Here is a 22267-nt window from a genome sequence, read left to right on the forward strand (position 1 = left end):
TTGTAAAAAATGGCGTAGAGCCACCGCAATCTCCGCCCTCTTACCGTATGAAATGGGTTCGGAAACTCTGTTTTCATCCTCTGTTTTTCTACTCCGACCACCTGTCTCTGGCCCACCATGGCTAGTCGCCTCAGTTGAGATCACTAAAGGGAAATTCCAATTCTGCCACCCTCTTTCCGGTGATCTACTGCCTGAGATTCCTGAGAATTTCAGCTTGGACCGGTTTCGGCCGCGTTGTGTTTGTGTTGATTACCATATGGCTGATGAAAAGGATAAGTGTAACACTTCGAGGGCTCTGTTTTGTCATGATAAAGTGCTGCCGTTTTTTGATGATCAAAGTGTTCCGACCGGTGTCGATGATGGTTCGTTGTTGGTTTTGTTTAGAGGGGGGCAGTTAGGGGGGTCACCTGCGGTTAGGCCGGAGTTTCGGTATGGAACGGAGTTGCCTTGGTTTGATATTTCGTATGGTTCGCTTGACAAGTTTGATGATCTTGTGTGTTTTTGTGGTGTAAATTATGTGATTGATAGAGTTGGGAAGTTGTACAGGATGTTTACTAATCAATTTGCAGTACTTAAGAGCCTAGTCGAAAAGCCGGTGATTAAGCCGGATTGTGTAAGCAAGGGATCGAGGAAGCGTCTTGTGGGGTTAAAATCATCTGGGGATATGTTTTTGATTAGGCGAAGTAATGACATGATTAAAGTTTATAAGTTGTGTAAATTTGATGATAAGAAGTCATGGAGTTGGGTTAAGGTTGAGAGTTTTGGGGATGATTATGATCCTAAGGTGTTGTTTGTTACAAATTCTACCAGTTTCTTTGTTTCAGCTGCTGAATTTCCTGGTGTTGAGCTTGGCAATTGCATTATCTTCTCCAATAGCGCCTTTCGTCCCTATAGTAAACCGGGTGAATCTAAGGTTGTTGAAGAAAAGAGTCAGTATTTTAGGTTGGGAGATCATGATCCTGCTGATTCCATATTGACTGAGATTTTACTAGGCAGTGCTCTTGACTTTTATTCTCCGCCATCTTGGGTTTTGGAGGCTCAATCGACTTCATTCTCGTCACATTCTCAATGGTAATCAATATTAGTCTTTAAAGTCCAAAAGTAATGGTTTTTGTGAACATGTATGTTCAGTTGTGTTTGCTTTAGAGAAACTTATTTGAACTGATTTTCAGCCGAAATATAGAAGTTTTTTTGTTTGGAGATTGGATAAAACCCACCCACCAAATAGACTAAAATGATCATATTCTCCTATATTATACAAGTAGAAATCATGCTTAATTATCATTGTTATTGTGGTGTGTGTAATAATTATAGTCTATATGTGCAGATTGATTTGATTTTTTTTTTTTTTTTTTTTTTTTTTTTTATAAAGATGGAATAAGGATTCTTAGACATTGTAATTAAGCTTTATAGAGCTGAAATCTAAGAGCCTTATATGACTTGATGAATTGTCTAGTAATGCTATGGTATGTGTTTGTGTGTTACCCTTTTCTTTCGTTGGATCGGACAATGCATCACTTATGTCTTACAGTTTTGTTTAAGGTTGATAGGTGAGAATTGAGGTTAAGAGTTACTGATTAGTGTGCAATAGTATGTATAAGATGCAGCTGGACAATTATTTTGGGATAGCACATTTACTCTTTAGTTCAGAGAATTTTAAGTTTAATCCTGTCAAATTGAGAGAAACATTTTGTCTGCAGTGACTTATGCTTGATTAACTGCTAAACTTGACATTTGTACTTCATCTTTGCATATTTATGAAGTGAACCTGAGGAAGATGCAATGATGGAACCTGGTACAACCAATCAAGGTGGCACGTCTTCACACAAGCATGTCTTTACTCCCTCAAGTGCACCAAAATCCAAGGAACAAACCACATCAGACTCTGCAGCAAAAGCAAAATCTACCTCCCACCCCCCTGGTTCTGATAAAAAGCATGAGGAAGGTAACTTCACCAATCATCCTCCAATCTGATTCACCCTTTTTGACAGCTTAAGTTTGCTTGTTTTTCATGTTCTGTCATTGTAAATGCCTTTTTTTTTTCCCCTTGTATTATTTCTGACTTGATTTTGTTCATGCAAAGCCCCAGATATCTCAAAGAAAGCTTCTGCTGCAGAAACTGCACCTGAAATTCCTTCAGTATTGGTAAGCATGCTTTTTTTTTTTTCTTTCCTTCAGAATTTTATGCAAGCATCTCTAGAAATTTCTTACACTGAAATTTCAAGGAATAATGTTTAAGGAATAATGTTTCGGACTTCTTGCTTCTTCTGTGGTGTTGTAGGCTTCGAAGGATTCCGAGCCAAACACCAAGTTTCAAGGTTTAGATTCACTGGACATCAAGCCCAACTTATTGTCAACTGTGCAACTTATTTTGAAAAAGCATGATAACCTAGTTGGAAAGTATACAGTACAAAGCAAAGACATGTTAACCTGTGCCTTAGAATCACTAGCAAAGCTCATAATCACTCTTCAAAATACTACAGCTAGGACCTTGACTGATTCCTTAGCTAAGGACCTAGAATCTGTTCTGTATGACCTTCATTGTGCAAGATTAACGGTAGGCTGGTTAGTTCCTTTTGTTCAAAGGGCTTTGGAACTGCACAAAAACAAGCCTCTGATTGAGTCTTTAATGGCTATTGACAAGGAGAAAGCTCAGGTTGATATAGAGGAAAGAGAGTTCCTTGCTCGCACTGCTAAAGTGAAGCAAGAACTAGAGGAGAGAAGGGCCTGTTTGTCTGCAAAAATTTCTATTCCGGAGCCAATAGATCTTGATCAAAGCTTGGGAGAGGGATTGTTCTGATTTGATAATGCAATTTGATGTAGTGTATTTCAGAGAATCTTTAGGTATGTTTCAGGAAACATAGTGTTGTTAGTTTTTACAAATTGCAGGCTACTTGAGGCTTCTAATCTAAATTGCCTTGCTTATTTAAATGTCTTAATCATTTATAATTTCTTGGTGCAAAATGCCTTAATCTTTTGTGAAAGCATAGAAAGGCATGAAAATCATGATTAGATGCCTATTTTATCTTGTGTTGTTAGTTAAGCAGGCTGAATGTCTTAAAATAAAAAACATTGATCACCTGTAAGCAGTAGTTCTCCTGTTAAACTGCTAATAGCTCTTTTACCTAAATCTGTTCCTAATGAAATGATTTTACAAAAGACTTACATAGCTATGTTGCAATGTAACAACATAACTAAAAGCGCGTTTTTGAAAGTAGAAATGGACAGGATGTAGAACCAAATGATAATGGTACCAAAACCACTATAGTTTTCTGATTGTTCTGTTTATAACCTCGTACTGTGTTTCTATCTTCCTAGGTTTCAGATTTATCCTTTCTGTCAAAATTGCAGACATTCTTTTTTTTTTTTTTATAATGTAGGACATGTCTCAAGTCTCCAATGTAATATCAGCATGAGTAACAAAAATTTTAAGAGTCAGAAGCCAACAAAGTTAACAGATACATACACAAGTATGAACTTAAGATTCATGACCATATATATTTCTTTCAAAATGTATCCTACAGAAGTTTATTTGTCAGGTAAATCAACTTCAACTGTCATTAACATGAAATACTTTATATACTTTTCCCTGCCAGAAATTGGCTATAAAAGTACAGTGCTTCTCGCGGTTTGTATTCTGGTACCGTATGTCCTGCCCCCTGCACCAGAAATGTTCCATGTTGCAATCAGACTCATATTATGGAATTCATGTTTTTCAGTACATGGATTCTGCTCAAACTTTTAAAAATCTTGTATAATTAGCTAAAAATAACTGCACGGACCAACCTTTATAGTGAGGAAAGTGAGGTTCTTCTCATACCCCTGTGTGAACCTGCATTATAATGCATAGCAGTTAATTTAATTACCACTGTAAACTAAAGAAACTTGTTTAACATACAATGCCATCAGTATATGTTAAAACCACAAAGTCTGAAGACCGAGACTCACCCAGAAACTTGTTCATCGCAAAGCCATGGCCTCCAATCATCTACTACTTTGTACCCAACAGATTTTGTCCATGCCTCGCTCCCAGTGTATGGGACACACATATCATGGTCTCCACTGTCAGATTGAGAAAAAAATTTGAAAAACTACATTATCAGTAAAAGTATGCTGATATATATTTTATAATCTCACTAATAAATATCAGGAAGCTGATTAACCTGTATATGAGGGCTCGATAACCTCGAGAAGTGAGGTTCTTATGGTAATTAATCATGCTTCCAGCATCATGGCTAAATGAAATCCTGCCTGTGCAGAGTTCCCAGGGACCCGACACACTTTCCTGGAGCATTATCAAAAGAACAATGAGTTTGGCATTTAGAAATACTTATTTGTATCTCTTTTGGCAGAGAAAGGAGATGAGTGTGTAGTCCTACCTCTTCAGCATGGATTGCTTTTCTCACTGCCTTGTCATTCAGCCACAAAGTTGCAACTTCATCATTCTATATATTTCAAAGTTTGCATATATACACATTAAAAATTAGTCCTATTATAGTACTATGCAATTTAGTACAAAATTTCATCATAGAACTGTTATTGCTAACTTACAATGCAAGGAACAGAAGCGCTGTTAGCAAGTTCTGGCCAGGTAGGAACGTGCCCATCTCTCACAGGAGCTCTGAGGGGCCAAGCGCGGCCAAAAATTCTTTTCCTCACAGGAAGAGGTCTTTCAGTTTCTCCTAATGCCTTGAAGCTAGAAATTTTCGAAGGTAGTCTTAGATGAGCAGTACTCTGCATATCTGAGTCAGGGGAGTGATAACAAGGCTCCAGAATATCATATATATTCAATCCATCAACGTCCTGCAGTTGATCAAAATGCATTAAGTAAGAAGAAACCTTGCCAAATGACCAAATCAATGTATATAATATATTTCCAGAATTAAAAAAGTATAATAACCTGGTTAACTTTTGAAAGCAAGGCATCACAACTATCAGATTTCGGATTGTAATAGTTTCCTTCACACTGAGCGACAACCTCCTGCAGATTTAGACTATAATTTGTCAGCTAACAGATGTTTTCTTGGTATGATTATCCTTATTTAAGAATAGGATTAATGAACAAGTTCTGCAATGATGGCCAGGCCTTCTTGCAAACTATGAAACAACTTATGTAACTTGTTTAGTTACAGTAGGAAGACTTTCTTTGAAATAATGATGTGACAGTGCTAACATTTGCTGTAAATGACTGCGAAAACTTCATATAACTAGATCTTGGCATGCATCTCATAAGCCAAGACCCATACATATAATACAGTAGTATCATGGGAAGATCTGAATAAAGGTTAAGAGTCAATAAAGATGAGTACAAGGATAGTATATTAGTATCCGACATAGATGAAAACTATGTGTACCTGATACAATTGATCAGAGATCAAGCCCATTCCATGTGCAAAAGGCACTAAAGCATTTCCATCAAAGGTCTCATCTGTAACACCATTTCCTACCAAATAACCCTGTACACCAACACAACAAGGTACATTAAAAATTGGACATGAAACCATCTTTCAATGCACCAAGTTACAAACTTCAATTACCTTCAAATTGATAACAGGCTTTACACCGGCATCAAGTCCTGCATACCACAAGGCATTATTATTACCCTTCGTATAAAATGAAATGTTACGATCATGTTCTCACAAATCTTAGGAAAATTTACCTTTCACAACATCTGAAGCAAGGGTTGGCACATAAATCCCAGCATAAGACTCACCCGCGATGAAAAATGGGTTTGCAACAAACTCTTTATAGATATCAAACCACTGCACACACCATATCAGCAGCATCAGATCAAGTAACCAATTATCTAATTAGATTTATATTATGAGATATCATATATCTCTTGGTATCATGATCATTAGGATATCATGATAATATCAAAAAAAAAATCAGCAATATAATATATGATATCATAATGATCAAGATACCAAGAAATCATTATATCAACCATATCCATCACATTAAAGCCTAAATTAAAATGTACCTTGAGCAGAAATGTATGTGTATCAGAGGCGGTCTTAAGGTCCCCGGTATCATACTCACTAATATTTTGTGCATAAGAATACCCAACTCCTGCTGGAGAATCCAAGTATATAACATTGGAAACCTGCAATAACATCAAATTAATTCCAAACGACGAATTAAGTGATTAAACTATGCACATTGATGAGATAACACGAGGCCGATTATGACCTTAGACCAGCTGTATGGATTAATATGCAACTTTGGCAAACCTCCTTTTGTCTTTGCTGCCTCAAAATTAAAAGGACCTGAGATACACAGTAAATAATTAATTCATATTCACGTAGACAATATTCATCAGTATATATTAACTTTTACCAAATTCATTACATTTGAGAAATAAAACAAATGCAATAACCTTAAGTTGTAACATAATAGCAGATAAATTAACTAGTTTAGAGCCCGTACCATGCTCATACACGAAGCCATCAAAACTCGAGCATCCGGGTCCTCCATTAAGCCAAAGAACAACAGGATCCTCTGATGGGTTTCTCTCTGATTCAACAAAGTAGTAAAACAATTTCTTCCCGTGACTCTCATCAATTGTCACATACCTTCAAACATCATATATATACAAGATAATCATGTCAAGAAATAATCAAAAGTTACCAATAGAATTTTACCAATTCATTTGACTACAAGTCAAATCACAATTTAAATAAAAAGAAAAAAAGAAAAAAAAAAAAAAAAAACAGAGCAAATTAAAATCAAAATAATAAAATGAGAAAACTTATGTTAAAGCAATGATAAATGAATACCCAGAATAGTGTTTGGAAGGAAAAGTTCCATTAAATCCAGGAAGTTGAGTAACAATAGAACTTTGAGGGGCAGATTCGGTAATTACAAAACAGAGAAAAAACACCATTAATATGTGATTAAGGTTATAATGGTAAGGTTTAGCCATTGTTGCTCAGAGTTTCTCTCGTTTTCTACAAGAATCAATATAGAAAAGAGAGAAAGGAAGAGAAAAAGGTGGGTTTTTTATTTGATGAAATTTTAACCATTTGAAGAAGAATTATGATCGACAAATTTATAGAAGAGTTTGTGATGAATGGATTGCCCCAAAACGTGTGCTTATTAATTTGGATTTTGTTTGCTGTTGCTTAGAAGTCAAGGATAGGGTGATTAATTAAGATTAAACATTTTAACCCAATTATTTTTATTCATTTTTTTTAAAAAAAAATATTATGATGAACCGAAAAAGTTTTTAAAACCAACTACTCGTCTCTATTTGACTAAACTCTCAATTCATGTCCGTCAAAAATAAGTTAAGTCTAGCAAAAATAATTTTACATAAGTTTAAAAATGTTATATTTTGTAAATATTAATAACATTGATCAAAGAACAAATACAAAGTAATAAAAATAAGCTTTAATGAAAATAAAAAATAACATTGATCAAAGAACAAATACAAAGTAATAAAAATAAGCTTTAATGAAAATAAAAAAAAATTATCTTAGTTACAATAAAATACACTATAAATGATTTAAAATCAATGAAAATTATACATGTGGACATGTATCTTGGTTAATGGAAATAAATTATAATGTAGGGATCTATTGGAAGTGGAAGTGAATATATTTTGTTATACATTTGCTAATAAGTTATAATTATAACATTAAATAATTATGATGATCCACTTCCAAAACTAATAAATTACTTGTTAATTAGTTATGAAGTTGTCATTTGCCACGTTTCATACTATCATTTGGTGAACAAGTCATCACAATTCACAAGTGCATTTTAATAATGATTATATATAGGTTTTTTTACCGATCATAAAATAAATAAATAAATAAATAATATTATACAGTAATTGACTAATTGAGTAACATGATAGAAGAAGCAGATAATTTGATATCATGTATGATGTATCAAATTGTCTAAGCATTTCATTTATTTTTATGTACTACTTTTAGTAATTTTTATTATGCATCGATCCTACTCTTACAAAAATAAATAACAAAAAAAAACAAAAATAACAAAAAAATAAATAACAAAAATATCATATACACCACTGAAAACTTTCCATATTAACTTAATTAACTTCTTTGACCTTTAATATATATGGCGTATATGCAGAAATACTTGCGTGGACCTGGTCCACAATAATATTACTGTGGACCCGAGGTTTATACACACGGAACTGACATTATATTGAAAATAGTGACCCTTATTTGTAACATAGTAACCTTATTTTTAATATAGTAACCTTTATTAAAAGTTGTATAACGTTTAATACTATTGTGAACTTGCATGAAGTACGACGTTATAACCCTAATTTTAACATAGTCACCTTTTCCTATTTATATTGACCTTATAAAATATTTCATTGAAAAACTTATAGCCTATATATTATCAAAATGACTTTTATTTTCAACATAGTGACTTTCATTTTATTATAGTGACCTTTTTTTTTATTAATAAAACAGCCATAGTTTCTCTAATGTTAGTGGTCCACAATAAATTAGTGTGAACCAGGTCCGTTTAAGAATTTGTAGCGTATATGAACGTAAAACTCTAATTTTAATCGATATTGACATACAAATATACAATAATAATTTATGGATAAAACTACCATTAATACGAAAGAGGTGTTAGTTAAGTGTTAATTCAAGTTCAACCGTCAACACATAAGGCAAATAACTATTTCAACTAATAAAGATTAACCGAATTTTGAAATTTTTATTAGATCAATTTTACTTAATTAAGTAGTTAAAGATTTTTCCCTTCAAAAGAAAGAACTAAATAAAGTAGTCAAAGATTTTGTGTATTACCTATATACTAGTATTTAAATGGGCTTGAAAACTAGTTTAGCCTGAACACAAGTGCTTACTATTCAATCCTTTGTCTTTTACTTGTTTGATTGTATTTACAAGTGCTTAATACTAATATAGTACTATCATAAACTCTTGCAAAAGAAATAAAATAAAAAGGGGGGAAAGATTTAACTTTAAAAATTGCTTTGCTTTCGACTTAAATGAGTGTCCCAAAAGAAATCATCAAAGCTAGAAAGCAGCCAATTTATCCATAAAGGTCAACGTCAAAAACACAAGAATATTCTGAATTTATATTATTATAATTATTTTTATTTTAATTATATTTATTACGGAGTATAATTATTAGAGACCTATTTATAGTTTATACTTTTATCTACTCAACCAATGGATGAACAAGGGAGTGATGACGTGAAGTGCAATTATGAAGTTAGCATTTCGTAAGCTAAAATCGCTCGCATTAGATGCATACATGTTTGAATTATTACCTCCTTCAATTCCTACCATGCAAATACTGCGGTGAATTGGTGATACGTACCAAATACTTTAGTGTTTACTCAAGTTTTGGTAGATGATTGTAGATAAGGAAGGTGCTCCAATTGCAACCCACTAGATGATGCTATCCAGGTTTAATTTCAAATACTCGTAGGAAGTAATTAAGTTTTTTAAGTGTAAGGAGAATCGCATGGACAGTGATGTAGAACATATTTGATATCAAATCTTAAGTATATACCACCTAAAACTTTAACTAACTAAGCTAGATAGTTGGTATCTAGCTGCGGTTAGGACTTAGGAAATAATAAGTTGAAATTATTATTATTCATTGTTTTCAAGCATTTGTACTAAGTAATTGAAAACAATGACATGAGATGATTTTTCAAAAACATTTGATTTAAGTTGCGTGATTGTGTTGAGTTGTAAAACTAAAAAAAAATCCAGTACATGTATGTATCATTACTAGTAATACATGATGTATGACATAATTTTCATTACTTAGCTATTTTTTAAAAAGTACATTATTTTATTGAAGGTATCATATGTGGCATATGATCGAATGGATGGAGTAGCTTATTACTAGTATTTTTTCTGCTAAATTATTACATATCTTTTTAATATTTTCATTTTCATTAGGAAAGGCACATGAACCAATAAAGATCTCTTTATCTAAAGGATGGACAAGTAGATTGATTGAAAAATATACCCAAAAAAAAAAAAAAAAATCTCAATAATGTGCTAAGAAAAAAATAAGTGATGGAATGATTTCCTTTTATCAAAAAGAAAAAAAAAATGATTTTACATAACGTGATACATAAGCTCCCATACACCTCGGAAAATAATATTATCTTCTATGACAAAAAGAACAAGAATTGGCCACTCTTGGCTGATAATTATGGTATTCATTCACCAATGCAAGTTGTAGTGAATTTTTAGTAGATTGACCGAAAAAGATTCAATAAAATAAGGATATTGTCATATTGAATACTCAAATGGGAAATAAAGTGGTTAAAGTGAATAAGCACATTCTAACAACCAATTTTGTTGGTCACTGCTACACGCCCTGCCCTGTGGGATGATGAGCCTGTATGCTTAAGCAACATCCCAACTTACCTCATTTATATTATTGGCTTTCCATTCATCATATACATAAATCCAATGTCTAGCTAGAATTTATTGCTACTAGGAAATCTAGGATATTTGTTTATTTACTCATTTAAGGTCTTGAGTACCACTCGATGCCTATTGCCTATCTAACACGGTAACACCTCATTATTGTCCATTATATGGATCAGAGAGTAGAGCAAATTTCATTTTACATCCTGCTTTAATACAAAATCTCACACACGCACTTTTATAGATATATACTTTTTAAATAGAGAATTTTATGTGTACATAATATGGAGTATTAAATCGACTACTAAATAAACAATGAAGTATAATACTCCGTAATATATTACTTCCTCCATTTTTTAATAGATGCAAGGTCATGCAACACACACTTTTTCACGGTATTTAAGAAATGTGGGATTCACATGATCATATAATACACTTTAAAATGAGGTGAGTGGTTCAGCTCCTAATTTCCTCCTCTCATAAAATATTCATTTCAGCTTTATTCAGTTCAGTTCAGCTCCAATCAGTTCAATTTAGTTCAGCTCAGTTCAATAAATGTGAATAAGCCCTTAGTATATATTTTCAATACGTTGGTTTTAAAAAATAACTAAATAAATAAATAAAAAATAAAACTCTATATATGAATAAATGAATAATAGAGAAAAGGTCAATGTAACTAACATGTTATTGTATTCTTAAAAAAAAAAAAAAAAAAAAAAAAAAAATGTTATTTTAAAAGGAGGAGTAACTATCTTACAAACCACACAACCTTAGATAATAAAGCAGGAAAAATCTATGTTGATGCACATTAGCACATACATATAGAATGACTGGGTGACCTCAATCTTATATTCTCATCCTTGGTGTTCATGTCACTCAGAATTATGTGGAACTATATGCAAGCAAGATTAAAGTTAGATCTATATAACATCATCTAAAGTGGAATTAGTGGTAGTGCAATTGTGAGTAATAAGTGGTCCAAGCTGAGGGGCTTGACTGCCTGACTGTTTGAATATGATGTTCAACAAATATAATTGCTCTACTTAATTAGCGAAGTGAAATGATGATACATCATATCACATTATCACTAACATGAGACTTAATTACTTAACCTAGGTTTATATGTTTAATTGTTTCATCTGATCTAATAACCAAGAAAGTGCTCTCTTCATCTCTAAATAACATTAAAAGTATTTTGTATATCACATTTGATTGAAGGTCATTTTAAAGAGTTGGGTTTATTTCAATGCCAAATGTTTAGGGTCTAAATAAGCCTATTTGGGCCGGTCCATTTAATGGTCAAAAGCCCATAAGTCCTCAAAGGCCATTCCATGCCAACAAGTCCAAAGTCTTCAATATCCATTGAGCAAATCCACTTGCCACATGGGCACAAATGTAAAATCAGCCTGCTCACGTCAGGGAACACATTTGCAAGGTATAAACGGTTTAACACCCCCAAATTCTACCAAACAAGGTATCTACAAAAACTTTCATATTACTACGTAATATTGCATTCATTAAATTCTCTCCTTGAGCTTTTAATCACACGACTCTTGGCCAATTAACGTGCTCTCTTGCACATGTATTCTTTGGCCCATCTCATACGGTCTAAATCAATCTTCAGTTCAAGAATAAAGGTTAAAGTCTTGACCACATTGTGTTCACTAGAAACACCAAATATAGACGATTATTATACATATATCTCTTATATAAGTCCAATTCTTATCTCCTTCAATTCCCATGCATTTCACAATGTATAAACCAAAATTTTTCCTACCCCATTAAATGGGAAAAAAAAAAAAAAAAAAAAAAAAAAAAAAAAAAAAAAAACTTGTCCCTCTATTGTTTTTTCAATTTGGGTTGATACGTTACATCTTGGTAGAATGGTAGGCCGTAGGCCCAATACAAATGCAAAACCCATGAAAAATAAATAAATCTGAAGTCATCATCAACATGGACCGACCCATTTTAATTCAACTGCAATTCATCAGAAAACCGAAAAAACCAGAGAACTCGGGAAGCCATTGCAGCAGCAGCTCAAAAATATTACAATGATGAAGAAGCGTTTGTTCTGTACTCAAGCTTCAATTCAAATCGAAAACACAATTAAAAACACTAATCTCAGCAAAAAATGGAGAATTAAGCAGGTAAAAAAGTCCAATTTTAATCAAGTATTAGAAGAAATTAAGCCCCACATTTCAAATTCCGATTTTATTGCAGTTAGTCTGCAAAAAACTGGTTCATATTCATCTCCATGGCAAAGGGTTCTTCCTTTTGATACCCCAGAAATCGCCTATTTGAAGGCAAAGCGTTCTTCTGAGAATTTTCAGCTTCTTCAGTTTGCTATCTGCCCTTTTACTCTTAGGGCTTCTAAGCTTACTGCTTACCCGTATGTTTTTTTCCCCTTTATTTCTTGTTTAATTTGGTTTAAATCCTTTTTTTCTGGTGTTTGTAGGGTTGTTATTGCTTTAATTTATCTGGGTTTGATGTGTTTGGAAATGATGAATGGTAAATAAGTGAATTTTGGCTGTGTAATTTTCTGAGGATAGTTGGTTTTAGCTGATTGTTTTCTGGGTTTTTATGAGGGGTGGTAATTTTAGCTAGAATTTTCAATTTTTTAGGGGATTTATTGGTTTTAGCTGATGATGGATTGAGTTTATTATGTGGTGATGGGTTTAGCTAGAATTAGTGTGGGGTTTGTTGGGTTCATCTTGTAATATCTGGTTTTAGTTTTGATGTATGAATGTTGTATACTAGTTCACTTATTTAGGTTTATTGATTTGGAGGTTTTGGTAGGGTTTTATGAAGAAAGTCTTGATGGTGTTGCTCTGTGGTTTGATTAATTTTGGTGTTATAGGATTTGGGCATGTATGTTTGGGTAGAGGAAGATGATCAATCGATCATGAGGATTGCTTTGATTTATGGAAAACGAGATGTGTAGAAACATTAAGCATTAAAATTAGAAACACCAATCTGACGCGTAAGATGTGTAGATGCATCCTATCCACCTAATATGAGAAAAGACAGTACCTGTATGGTGTATTGGTATGGTGAGAAGAGTTGAACATGTCTCTGGCATGGTTGGGTAATGGGTTCAAAAGATTTCAACATGGCATCCTTGGCTGCAAATGACTTAGTTGGAACCTTAGGTTATCATCAAATGTGGTATCTTTTAGTAAACAAAGAAGTTGCGAGTGTAGTAGACAGTGTCCTTCCTTGCAAATTGTTATTAGTGATTGCTAAGACATAATTCCATTTACTCTGCTTGTTTAGGACCTTTAGGTTAGTAGCCCTTAGTTCATAAGCTACTGCAGAGCAAAAGCTCATATCACCTATTATGGTGGCAGTCCTTGTGTAGGCCAAGGATTTTCTTATAAAAAATGTGAGTTGGGGATAACCATTCTGTGCTAAGAATGGATTGTATTTATGTATGTAAAATTAACTTTGTTTGGAAACAGATGCCTGAGTCCTGACTCTACTTTTTTTTTTTTTTTTTTTTTTTTTCATGATTTGCAGATATAATTTCCACCTATTTCCAAGGGATGAACTGAAAATTGGGGTGCCTTCTTACACTTTTGCATGCCAAACATCGTATTTGACATCCATGGCTCGACTCGGTTTCGATTTTAATTCCTGCATATATGATGGTAATTTCTAGATGAAGAATGAAATCACATGTGCAAGTCCAATACTTTATTTCTCTGTTTACTATACTCATGTGTTTCTATTACTAGTATTGAGTATTGACCTAAGGATGGAGAGTTCAGGATTGTTGCTAGTGTCATAGGGATCAAAACGTTGTTAAAAAAGCTTTTGCAGTTCCATTATCTCATGAGATTTTTAGAAAAGGGTGTTTGTATTGATGATTTGCATATTCTACCAGTACCTTTCTAGAATTTCATACTCATAATTCTATCATCTCGTTGACTTACCCCTTCCCGATTCATTATTTTTCCAGATAGATTAGTTTCATCATTAATTCATTACAGTTTAATTCTTGAATAGGGATCTCATATATATCCAGAGCTCAGGAATCAAGTATGAAACGAAATCCAGGAAATTCAATGCTGAGGGCAAATGCTGTAAAAGCTTTGCCAGCTGCATCAGTAGCTGATGCTGTATATATTGAGAGAATCAAATTACGAATTAAGACCTGGAAAAGTGCTTGCAAAGACTCAATAAGGCTCAAAGAAGGTGTGCACTATTCTTCTTCATAAGAAAATTTCTTTTCATCCCTTCTCAACTGAAAATGGAACATCTTTAATCTACAGATCCATTGGTCACAGCTCTGAGAAAAGTTGTTTTGGGTGAACATGGATCCAGACCATGTCTTGACGTGGATGTTTGCAGTGAGCGCCAAGTGCAACTTGTCCTTGAGGTTGCTTATTCTTATAGTCTTTTATCTTTGTGCATACAATGTTCATAATTCACTGGATGTGTGTTGCCTGATTTTAATATGATGGAATAGATATTGTTATATGTTAAGAGTTCTCTTAGAATTCGGCAATGTCCTAAGGTCATTTGTATGCTGCAGCTTCTGAAAGAACACTCTGATGACATTGTCCCTTTGTTAATCCCTACAAAACGTGGGGGCATTCAAGGGCTTCGGATGGTTTTGACAAGTTCAAAAGAGGACAAAATTCTTTTTGAGGTAATAATCCAAGATTGTCTTTTTCTGGCATTTTGGAGTCAAGATTTTTTTGGAGAATAAAACTGTACTTAATATTTGTAGAAAGAACTTCAAGATCAGGAAGAGGGGCAATGCAAGAATGTTCGTGGATTTCGAGAAGTGGTTGATCTGATTTCTGCTTCAGGAAAACCTGTTATTGCACACAACTCACTTGATGGTGTGTGCTGCTGTATGGACTTTTCAGCTTAATGTGCTTCCATCTTCTAAATGCAATTTTCTGCAAGGTTGACCTTCAGCATTTTGCTTATACAGATCTTGTCTTCATTCACTCAAAGTTTCTGAGCTCTCTACCTCCAAGTATTGACGAGTTCAAGCACTCTTTGAGCTCTTGTTTCCCCTATATCATCGACATGGGCCATCTAATGAAAGAATTTAACCCTAGCGGAATTATGAACAATATGCCTGCAGCTTCATCTTTCTTGAGAAACCGGTTTTTTGCACCTATTGATATTGATATTCCTCTCGAAGGCAAGTTGCTTTTTAATGATTATATGTTTGTAATTATTATGCATAGACCATAGACCTATTTTTATTGTGATTTATGTTTTGTCGGAATATAAGAGGCTAGTGCCTAAGTGTACTCGTAACTGGATATGCAGGTACACCAGATGAGATGAATGAAGGGAAAATCCTCGGTCATAATGTTCTACAGATAAGCCATCTTTTTGCAAAACTCTACTCCATAATCAAACGTGGCCAGCAACATATTAATGAGGACAATAGATTAGTGCTCGAAAACTTTGCAAACATTTTTGACCCGTGTAGCAGTCCTCTTGAAAACTCTGATGAGGATGTCAGGATTTCATCAGGTAGCATGAGAAGACTGAGCTGCGATGATATAGTCTTCCTATGGGGATTCAGGAGTGGTTTGTCAGCTGGAGATCTGAAAACACTCCTTTGTAGATCTCATGAAGCTTTCTCTGCAGAGTTTGATGTCAAACTGGTGGATAAGAGCTGTGCAGTGGTTGCCTTTCGGCAGCCTGGACTTGCAGGAGCTTTCATTAATGCTATGGGATCTGGAGGAGCTTGCCATGAAGGCTTGACGGAACTGATTGCTGAGGGTCTGAGAGCAGCAACTTACGAAACATACAAATGTGTGTGTAACATGAGCAAATGGGACTCCAATCTGGCTGATTCTTTGGACCAAGCTATGATGTCAGCTGACCAATTATCTGTTGATAGTTATGGAAGAAGTCCATATGAAATCTGGTGGGATGACAATACTGTCCTCAACCTTGATGATGTATGATTGCATGAACATTGGGTTTGTTTAAATTCAATCATTCATCAAGGCAGAAAACTGAAACCAATGCTGAACCGTGAGTGTTGTGCTAGAGGTCTTATATTTCTGATAAGACAGAAAGCTGAAGCCAATGCTCATTACTCTGAACTCGAAAACATGATTTCAACGGATGGTGGGAAACAAAACTTACCCTGTTACAAAACTTCAGGATCTGAAGAAGCAAGAGGAGCTACTGTTGATCGGAAACTTACACTTTGCTGAGTAACCATGCTGATGCTATTGCAGCTTATCTGTATGGGATTCATTTATTCTTTCACACCACCTTCATTGTGGGATAGGATATACTCCTTGTACAACATCACTCGATTTTGATTTAATTAATTTGGTTTTTTATTCTCTGAGTGAACATTGTAATTTGTTCTAGAGAGTTCAAGACTTGGGGATCAAAGTTCAGAAGATATCAAGTGGTCTATCACATTGAAGATAGTTTAGTTTGGAATGTATGGAGGACTTCTATTACTTGAATACTTGATTGCCAATATTATTCCAGTAACATGATTGAAATATACAAGCTGAAATTTTTTGCAAATTTAAATGCCAAAACTACTTGGCAAATCAGTCAAATTTAGCACTGATTTTGATTGATGGATTTTAGGGATAAAATTTTATGATTGTTGAATAAAATTAATTGTATTACACATTTTTAATTATCACTAATGAATTGTAACATGTTTGAGAGTTGGAATAGTATAGTCCTTGCTCATAACAATGTCTGAATTTCATTTAACGCAAGTGACTTTACACTCTCATTAGAGGTGATCAAAATTTCAGGCCGGGTAGGGTCTTAAAATAGTATCTCGTGTCTAAACTTGCAAAAAGTAGCGAGCTTTCTGGCCATAACATGCAATTTGGGTTTTTCGGGTCAGGTTTGGATTTTTAACTAAAATTACATTTTTAGGCTTGCTTAAACCCGCTCTATAAAAAAATTGAATTTTTGAGGTTTTATAAATATGAATAATTATTGTATTTTATTACAACTTTGAGTACTTGACTACTTGTATCCGAATGAATGTATGATTAATACTCATAAGGTTTATTTTGCTTTCTTTAAAAAAAAAAAAATGTAAATGTTTTACTACTTTACTTCGCAGCCCTTCATCAACTAACAAACTCCATTAACAAAGAACAAGAGCTTCAAATTTTGCAGAAAGATAAACGAGGAGAAAATGGCGGGAATTTTAACACTTCCCTTAAACCCTAACCCTAATTTGAAATTCAAACATCAAATTCATACTTCATTGAATCAGAAAAACCAGCTATTCTCAAATTTGCCGTCGGCCAGAAAAATCAAACGCAGAAATGGGGGTAATTTAGGAATTGGCGCAGTGTGCGCAACCCATAGTTTCGACGTAGTGGTGGTTGGAGCTGGAATAATTGGGCTGAGCATTGCCAGAGATCTCCTTCTTCGTTCAAATCTCTCTGTCGCCGTCGTTGACGCCGCCGTTCCCTGCTCCGGTGCTACCGGCGCCGGTATATTTTTACTCTCTACTATTTATTTATTTTTATCTATTGTTTCTTTGATTTTGCAGAATTTTTAATGATATATGTTATATAATCATTATCAATGTTGGATCAGCTAAATGCTTGGTTTCTTGTTAGTTGATTTTGTTATAAATGTTGTGTCAAAATTAACATTTATGTTGAATGACCTTATCTATTCCTCCCTAATTAGTATGGGCAAAGTATAATTTACGCGCTTTTTAATGTTTGAGTGTAGCTGATGATAAAGTAAATTATTGGGATTATGTTTTAGTTTATGAGAGAGTAAAACAATGGTGCATACTTTCAGGGACAAAGAGAGTAGAGGCGAAGCGAGGTTTGGACCATGATGGGAGCCAACCAAATATGAAACTAGAATACTAGTGAACTTACTAAATATTAAAATAGAGATATGTGTAATGATTGAATTTGATAAATAATCAAGAGTTTGCATGCTTAGGCTTTTAGTTGTCTTGCCATGGGAAAGAATGATTATAATGTAAGTACATGATGTGTGCCCTGACTCCTAGAGCTGTGCATTACCAAAACTTGATCAAACATTTGAGTTAGAATCCAATCCAAAAATCCAACATTTGAAAATTTGAGCCTGAACTCGAATAGTCAATCAGATTGAATTAGATAGCATCAAGGACTTTGTACAAATTGCTTCTATTCCTGCACTATTATAGAATTATTACCTAATAACTAGTGCTACAGACCATTATAACTGTTCTTTTCGTTCCCATAAGGCCTTTTGGAATTTCTATTTTGACTTTTTGAGTTTATAACACTTTAGCCTTGTAGAGGATTCTTCCAAAGTTCCAAGCTCTTTTGAAGCTCCTTTATCTTGTCATGTTCTTTTGTCAAATTTTTAATATTGATAGACATGCCTAGAATTTAGGATTGAATGAATGATATCACAGATTCATCGTTGTAGCTTGATAATTGACCTGCTACAGGTCAGGGCTACTTATGGATGGTGCACAAAACTCCTGGTACTGAAGTATGGGATCTTGCTATGAGAAGCCGAAAATTGTGGGAGTTGTTGGCAGATAACGTTCAAGATCAAGGCTTTGATCCCTTGGAAACATTGGGCTGGAAAAAAACAGGTATCAAACATTTGTATGCTAATCACCCATTTTTACTGTAGTATAGTTGTATTTATTTTTGAAGATCTTTTAATGTTAATGTGCATGGGCAATGTAAAATCTTACTACTTGTAAGAATATTCAGTACATAAAATGATGCTACCACTTGGTGTCTTACTCGGATTACCTAATATTTTGCCAACATTGCTAATATGCATTTGTATAACCATTAAGTAGTCTTGTAAGCCGTATTTGAGCCCTTCGCACTACCTAAAATTAAATAGTAAGTACAAATTAGTTTCCCAAATAACATTTTACCAGCTTGTGTTGTCTATGGGGTTGTGTGTGTGTGTGTGTGTGCTGGGGAGGAAAGGGGAGGGGGGGGGGGGGGGGAGGGGTGATGGCGTTGGCAGTCCGAAGCATTATTATTCCTGAGCTCCAATTGGTACGTATACTGACATTTTTATTGAGCATGGTGTTTCTCTGAATCATCACTACCCTAGCCAGCAGCTAACTTCATATATGCCCTCATTATGTTGTCATGGTTTTAGGTCTCTGTTAGCTTCAGAAGTAAATCTGTATGATGCCCGATCTCTCATACCTTGCCAAAAAGGGGCAGGTGTAAACTTTAAGTGTGGGTGTATCTCCCTTTTAAGTCATGGACTCCACTAAAGTGTCTATTAATCTAGATTTTGCATAAAAATTTCATGACATCATGTGATATATTGTTTTTTGGTATTGGCTATGTGTGTAATTCTTTGGATGCATGGTGCTGGTGTCTTTATTGTTAGGAAGCTTGTTAATTGGTAGAACAGAAGCAGAGTTAAATCAATTGAAGAGGCGCGTACAAGAGCTATCTAAGGCTGGGGTAAGGGCAGAGTACTTGTCACACGATGATCTAGCTGATAAGGAACCCGAACTCGGAATTCAGCAAAGTGGTGCTGCCTTTCTGCCTGATGATTGCCAACTGGATGCTTATCGTACAATGGCATTTATAGAAAAGGTTTGTGCAGTCATCTTAGATCCTGATGAGGATTTTGTTGATTGTTGTTACTTCTTTAATAACTTATCACCAATGTATAGCTTGACTTCCTTCGTTTCCAGGGTAACAGGCTCTTTAAGACCCTTGGCAGATATGCAGAGTTCTATCGTGATCCAGCTGTACGTTTCATAAGGTCTTTCCAATTTTCAGTGGTTCTTCTTTCTTCCCAAAACTAGGAACAGGAAATTCTGGTATGAAAATGAAAACTGAGATATAATGACTTTATATTTTATATACATTCAGATCAAATGGAAAAGGAAAAGTTGACGGTATCATAACTCAAAAGAACACATTATATGGCCGAAAGGCAACTATAATAGCAGCTGGTTGTTGGACTGGATCTTTGATGGACAAGCTGCTTCAGGATTCACATATAGCGTTACATGTTCCTATTAAGCCTCGGAAGGTGAGAATTGTTGATTAGAAACAAGATTGGTAGCAGGCTAGCAGCTAATACATGCTGATATCTCTGAAGCATGAATGTAACTTAAGTGTTGATGCCAATAAGTTTTATATATTTGGACTCTTGCATGTGTTTATCTGATGTGTAACAAATTAGCTTTGAAACCTATTGTTGCTCTCAGTGGGTACTGGCCTATTCTGTAATGAACCAGCTATATGATGAGCGTAGCTAGAGTTACTTATAAATGAAGAGCGTAGCTAGAGTTACTTATAAATCAGTAAAATGAAAGAAAATTGCTATGAAAAAGGGAAAATGAGGAGGGAGAAAGTAATCCAGAAATTGAAAAGTTTTCTTAGTTTTGTTTAACCATTGGGAGTGAAACAAGCAAGTCAAAAACTTAGCCTATCTATCAGTTGTTCTGCTTCTAGAACTCTCAACCAAATTTATCTTCTTGTTCTGTTATTTCTGCCCTGTTCCTGTCCAGTTATGCTAGTACATAACATGTCCCTAAAGTCTCTTGTTCTTTAATGTTGAAATTATCTTGCATGCAAGTATGCTTCCTTTATTCATTTATTTTTAGAATACGGTCACAGGGTTTTCTTCTGAACCTAGAGAACTTCGATAACCTTGATATAAGGCATGGTCTAATGGAAGCTGGTTATGTTGATCATCAAAAATCTGCCATATCTGAATCAGAGGGAGTTGGTCATAACGAAGCCTTGTCTGTTTCAATGACTGTAACAAGAGATGCATGTGGGAATCTTCTTATTGGTATTTTTTTTGTTCTTGGGTTTATTTTACACTGCCTTTTCATGTTGTATATTCACTTTTTTCTTTTCATAATCTTCACAATCACGTGACAAGTTTTTATATTTCATCCTTCTATTGCCCTATAACTTCAGGAAGCAGCCGGCAATTTGCTGGATTTAACACTGAATTGGATACATTCATTGTTGATCGCATATGGGAACGTGCTCAACAATTTTTTCCCGCTTTGAAAGAATTCTCAGTCAAAAACTTGAGTGAACAAATGAATGTCAGAATTGGATTACGCCCTTACAGTAAGTCATATTTAAGGATACCAAGATGAAATAATCCCATCTGAGATTGTAAATAATTCTTCTTATGTCAAATTTTTGTACTGATATGCTTGTTGCTTCTCCAGTGCCTGATGGCAAGCCGGTTATTGGCCCAGCACCTGGTATTCCCAATCTTTTCCTTGCAAGTGGACATGAAGGAGGAGGACTTAGCATGGTAATATTCTCCTTTGATCTTGCCTTAATACACTGATAGAAGTGTAACTCTTTTGAATGACTTTTGATTGTCAGGCTTTAGGAACAGCTGAAATGGTCACCGACATGGTCTTGGATAATCCATTGCAACTTGATTGTAAGCCTTTTTCTGTTGAAGGTCGATGCTGCTGATCAACTAGTAGTTAAAGTTCCATTCAACGCTGCATGTCTGCATGGTAGTGATTGTGTATTGAGGGTTTCTGCATAATTTAGAGAAATCAGGAGGGCTCTCATAAAATGCTACCTTGTTATCTTAAGTTATGGGGTTTGTAAGATACTTAGTATATGTATATATAGCTTTTTTTTTTTTGGGTTTCATCTTTGTTTCATATTTTTTGTAGCTTTAAAATATTTTATTTCTCACAAATAAATAATACCCCACAGTTGCAAAAAAAAATGAAATAAAAGTAGTAAATACAATACATTGACTTTGAAATTAAATTTCCTCATTTTAAAATACCCTTTTTGCCCTTATAAAATATAGAGTTAGGAAATAATTAAAATATTACTGCTACTGTGATAACGGCTAATGAATTTCAAAGTTACATAGCGTCGTACAAC

The 22267-nt window shown here is 34.4% G+C and overlaps 3 protein-coding genes across 3 annotated transcripts; 2 read left to right on the top strand and 1 right to left on the bottom strand.

Annotated features, from left to right (window-relative positions):
- Positions 1–3398: 3398 nt before the first annotated feature.
- LOC145597727 (serine carboxypeptidase-like 20) lies at positions 3399–7105 on the bottom strand. The gene is made up of 14 exons (XM_081653967.1): positions 6780–7105; positions 6430–6575; positions 6193–6269; positions 5984–6106; positions 5660–5762; positions 5538–5575; positions 5355–5456; positions 4901–4981; positions 4552–4803; positions 4380–4445; positions 4164–4285; positions 3949–4062; positions 3787–3832; positions 3399–3659 (listed from the first exon to the last, which is right to left on the bottom strand). The coding sequence occupies exons 1-14, from the start codon at positions 6923–6925 to the stop codon at positions 3576–3578; spliced, it is 1500 nt and encodes a 499-aa protein (XP_081510093.1). The 5' UTR covers positions 6926–7105; the 3' UTR covers positions 3399–3575.
- A 5318-nt stretch (positions 7106–12423) lies between these two features.
- Positions 12424–16911, top strand: LOC145598621 (poly(A)-specific ribonuclease PARN-like). Its single transcript, XM_081654997.1, has 8 exons — positions 12424–12798; positions 13926–14056; positions 14415–14603; positions 14681–14787; positions 14944–15060; positions 15142–15256; positions 15352–15567; positions 15699–16911. The coding sequence occupies exons 1-8, from the start codon at positions 12461–12463 to the stop codon at positions 16346–16348; spliced, it is 1863 nt and encodes a 620-aa protein (XP_081511123.1). The 5' UTR covers positions 12424–12460; the 3' UTR covers positions 16349–16911.
- Positions 16912–17561: 650 nt separating this feature from the next.
- On the top strand, positions 17562–21843 carry LOC145598358 (uncharacterized). Its single transcript, XM_081654702.1, has 9 exons — positions 17562–17872; positions 18841–18990; positions 19761–19972; positions 20074–20144; positions 20255–20417; positions 21008–21185; positions 21317–21475; positions 21580–21668; positions 21743–21843. The coding sequence occupies exons 1-9, from the start codon at positions 17569–17571 to the stop codon at positions 21836–21838; spliced, it is 1422 nt and encodes a 473-aa protein (XP_081510828.1). The 5' UTR covers positions 17562–17568; the 3' UTR covers positions 21839–21843.
- The last annotated feature ends 424 nt before the right edge of the window (positions 21844–22267 follow it).

The sequence above is a fragment of the Chenopodium album genome, chromosome 20, assembly GCF_948465745.1.
Source record: "Chenopodium album chromosome 20, dcCheAlbu1.1, whole genome shotgun sequence".
NCBI classification, from domain to species: Eukaryota; Viridiplantae; Streptophyta; class Magnoliopsida; order Caryophyllales; family Amaranthaceae; genus Chenopodium; species Chenopodium album.

Coding starts and splice junctions, on each gene's coding strand:
- LOC145598621 (XM_081654997.1), top strand. CDS start 12,461: ATGATGAAGAAGCGTTTGTTCTGTACTCAAGCTTCAATTCAAATCGAA. Junction 12,799..13,925: donor TCTAAGCTTACTGCTTACCC/GTATGTTTTTTT, acceptor CATGATTTGCAG/ATATAATTTCCACCTATTTC. Junction 15,061..15,141: donor AGGACAAAATTCTTTTTGAG/GTAATAATCCAA, acceptor TAATATTTGTAG/AAAGAACTTCAAGATCAGGA.
- LOC145598358 (XM_081654702.1), top strand. CDS start 17,569: ATGGCGGGAATTTTAACACTTCCCTTAAACCCTAACCCTAATTTGAAA. Junction 20,418..21,007: donor TTCCTATTAAGCCTCGGAAG/GTGAGAATTGTT, acceptor ATACGGTCACAG/GGTTTTCTTCTGAACCTAGA. Junction 21,476..21,579: donor AATTGGATTACGCCCTTACA/GTAAGTCATATT, acceptor TTGCTTCTCCAG/TGCCTGATGGCAAGCCGGTT.
- LOC145597727 (XM_081653967.1), bottom strand. CDS start 6,925: ATGGCTAAACCTTACCATTATAACCTTAATCACATATTAATGGTGTTT. Junction 4,286..4,379: donor AAGCAATCCATGCTGAAGAG/GTAGGACTACAC, acceptor ATAATGCTCCAG/GAAAGTGTGTCGGGTCCCTG. Junction 3,660..3,786: donor TCACTTTCCTCACTATAAAG/GTTGGTCCGTGC, acceptor TTTCTGGTGCAG/GGGGCAGGACATACGGTACC.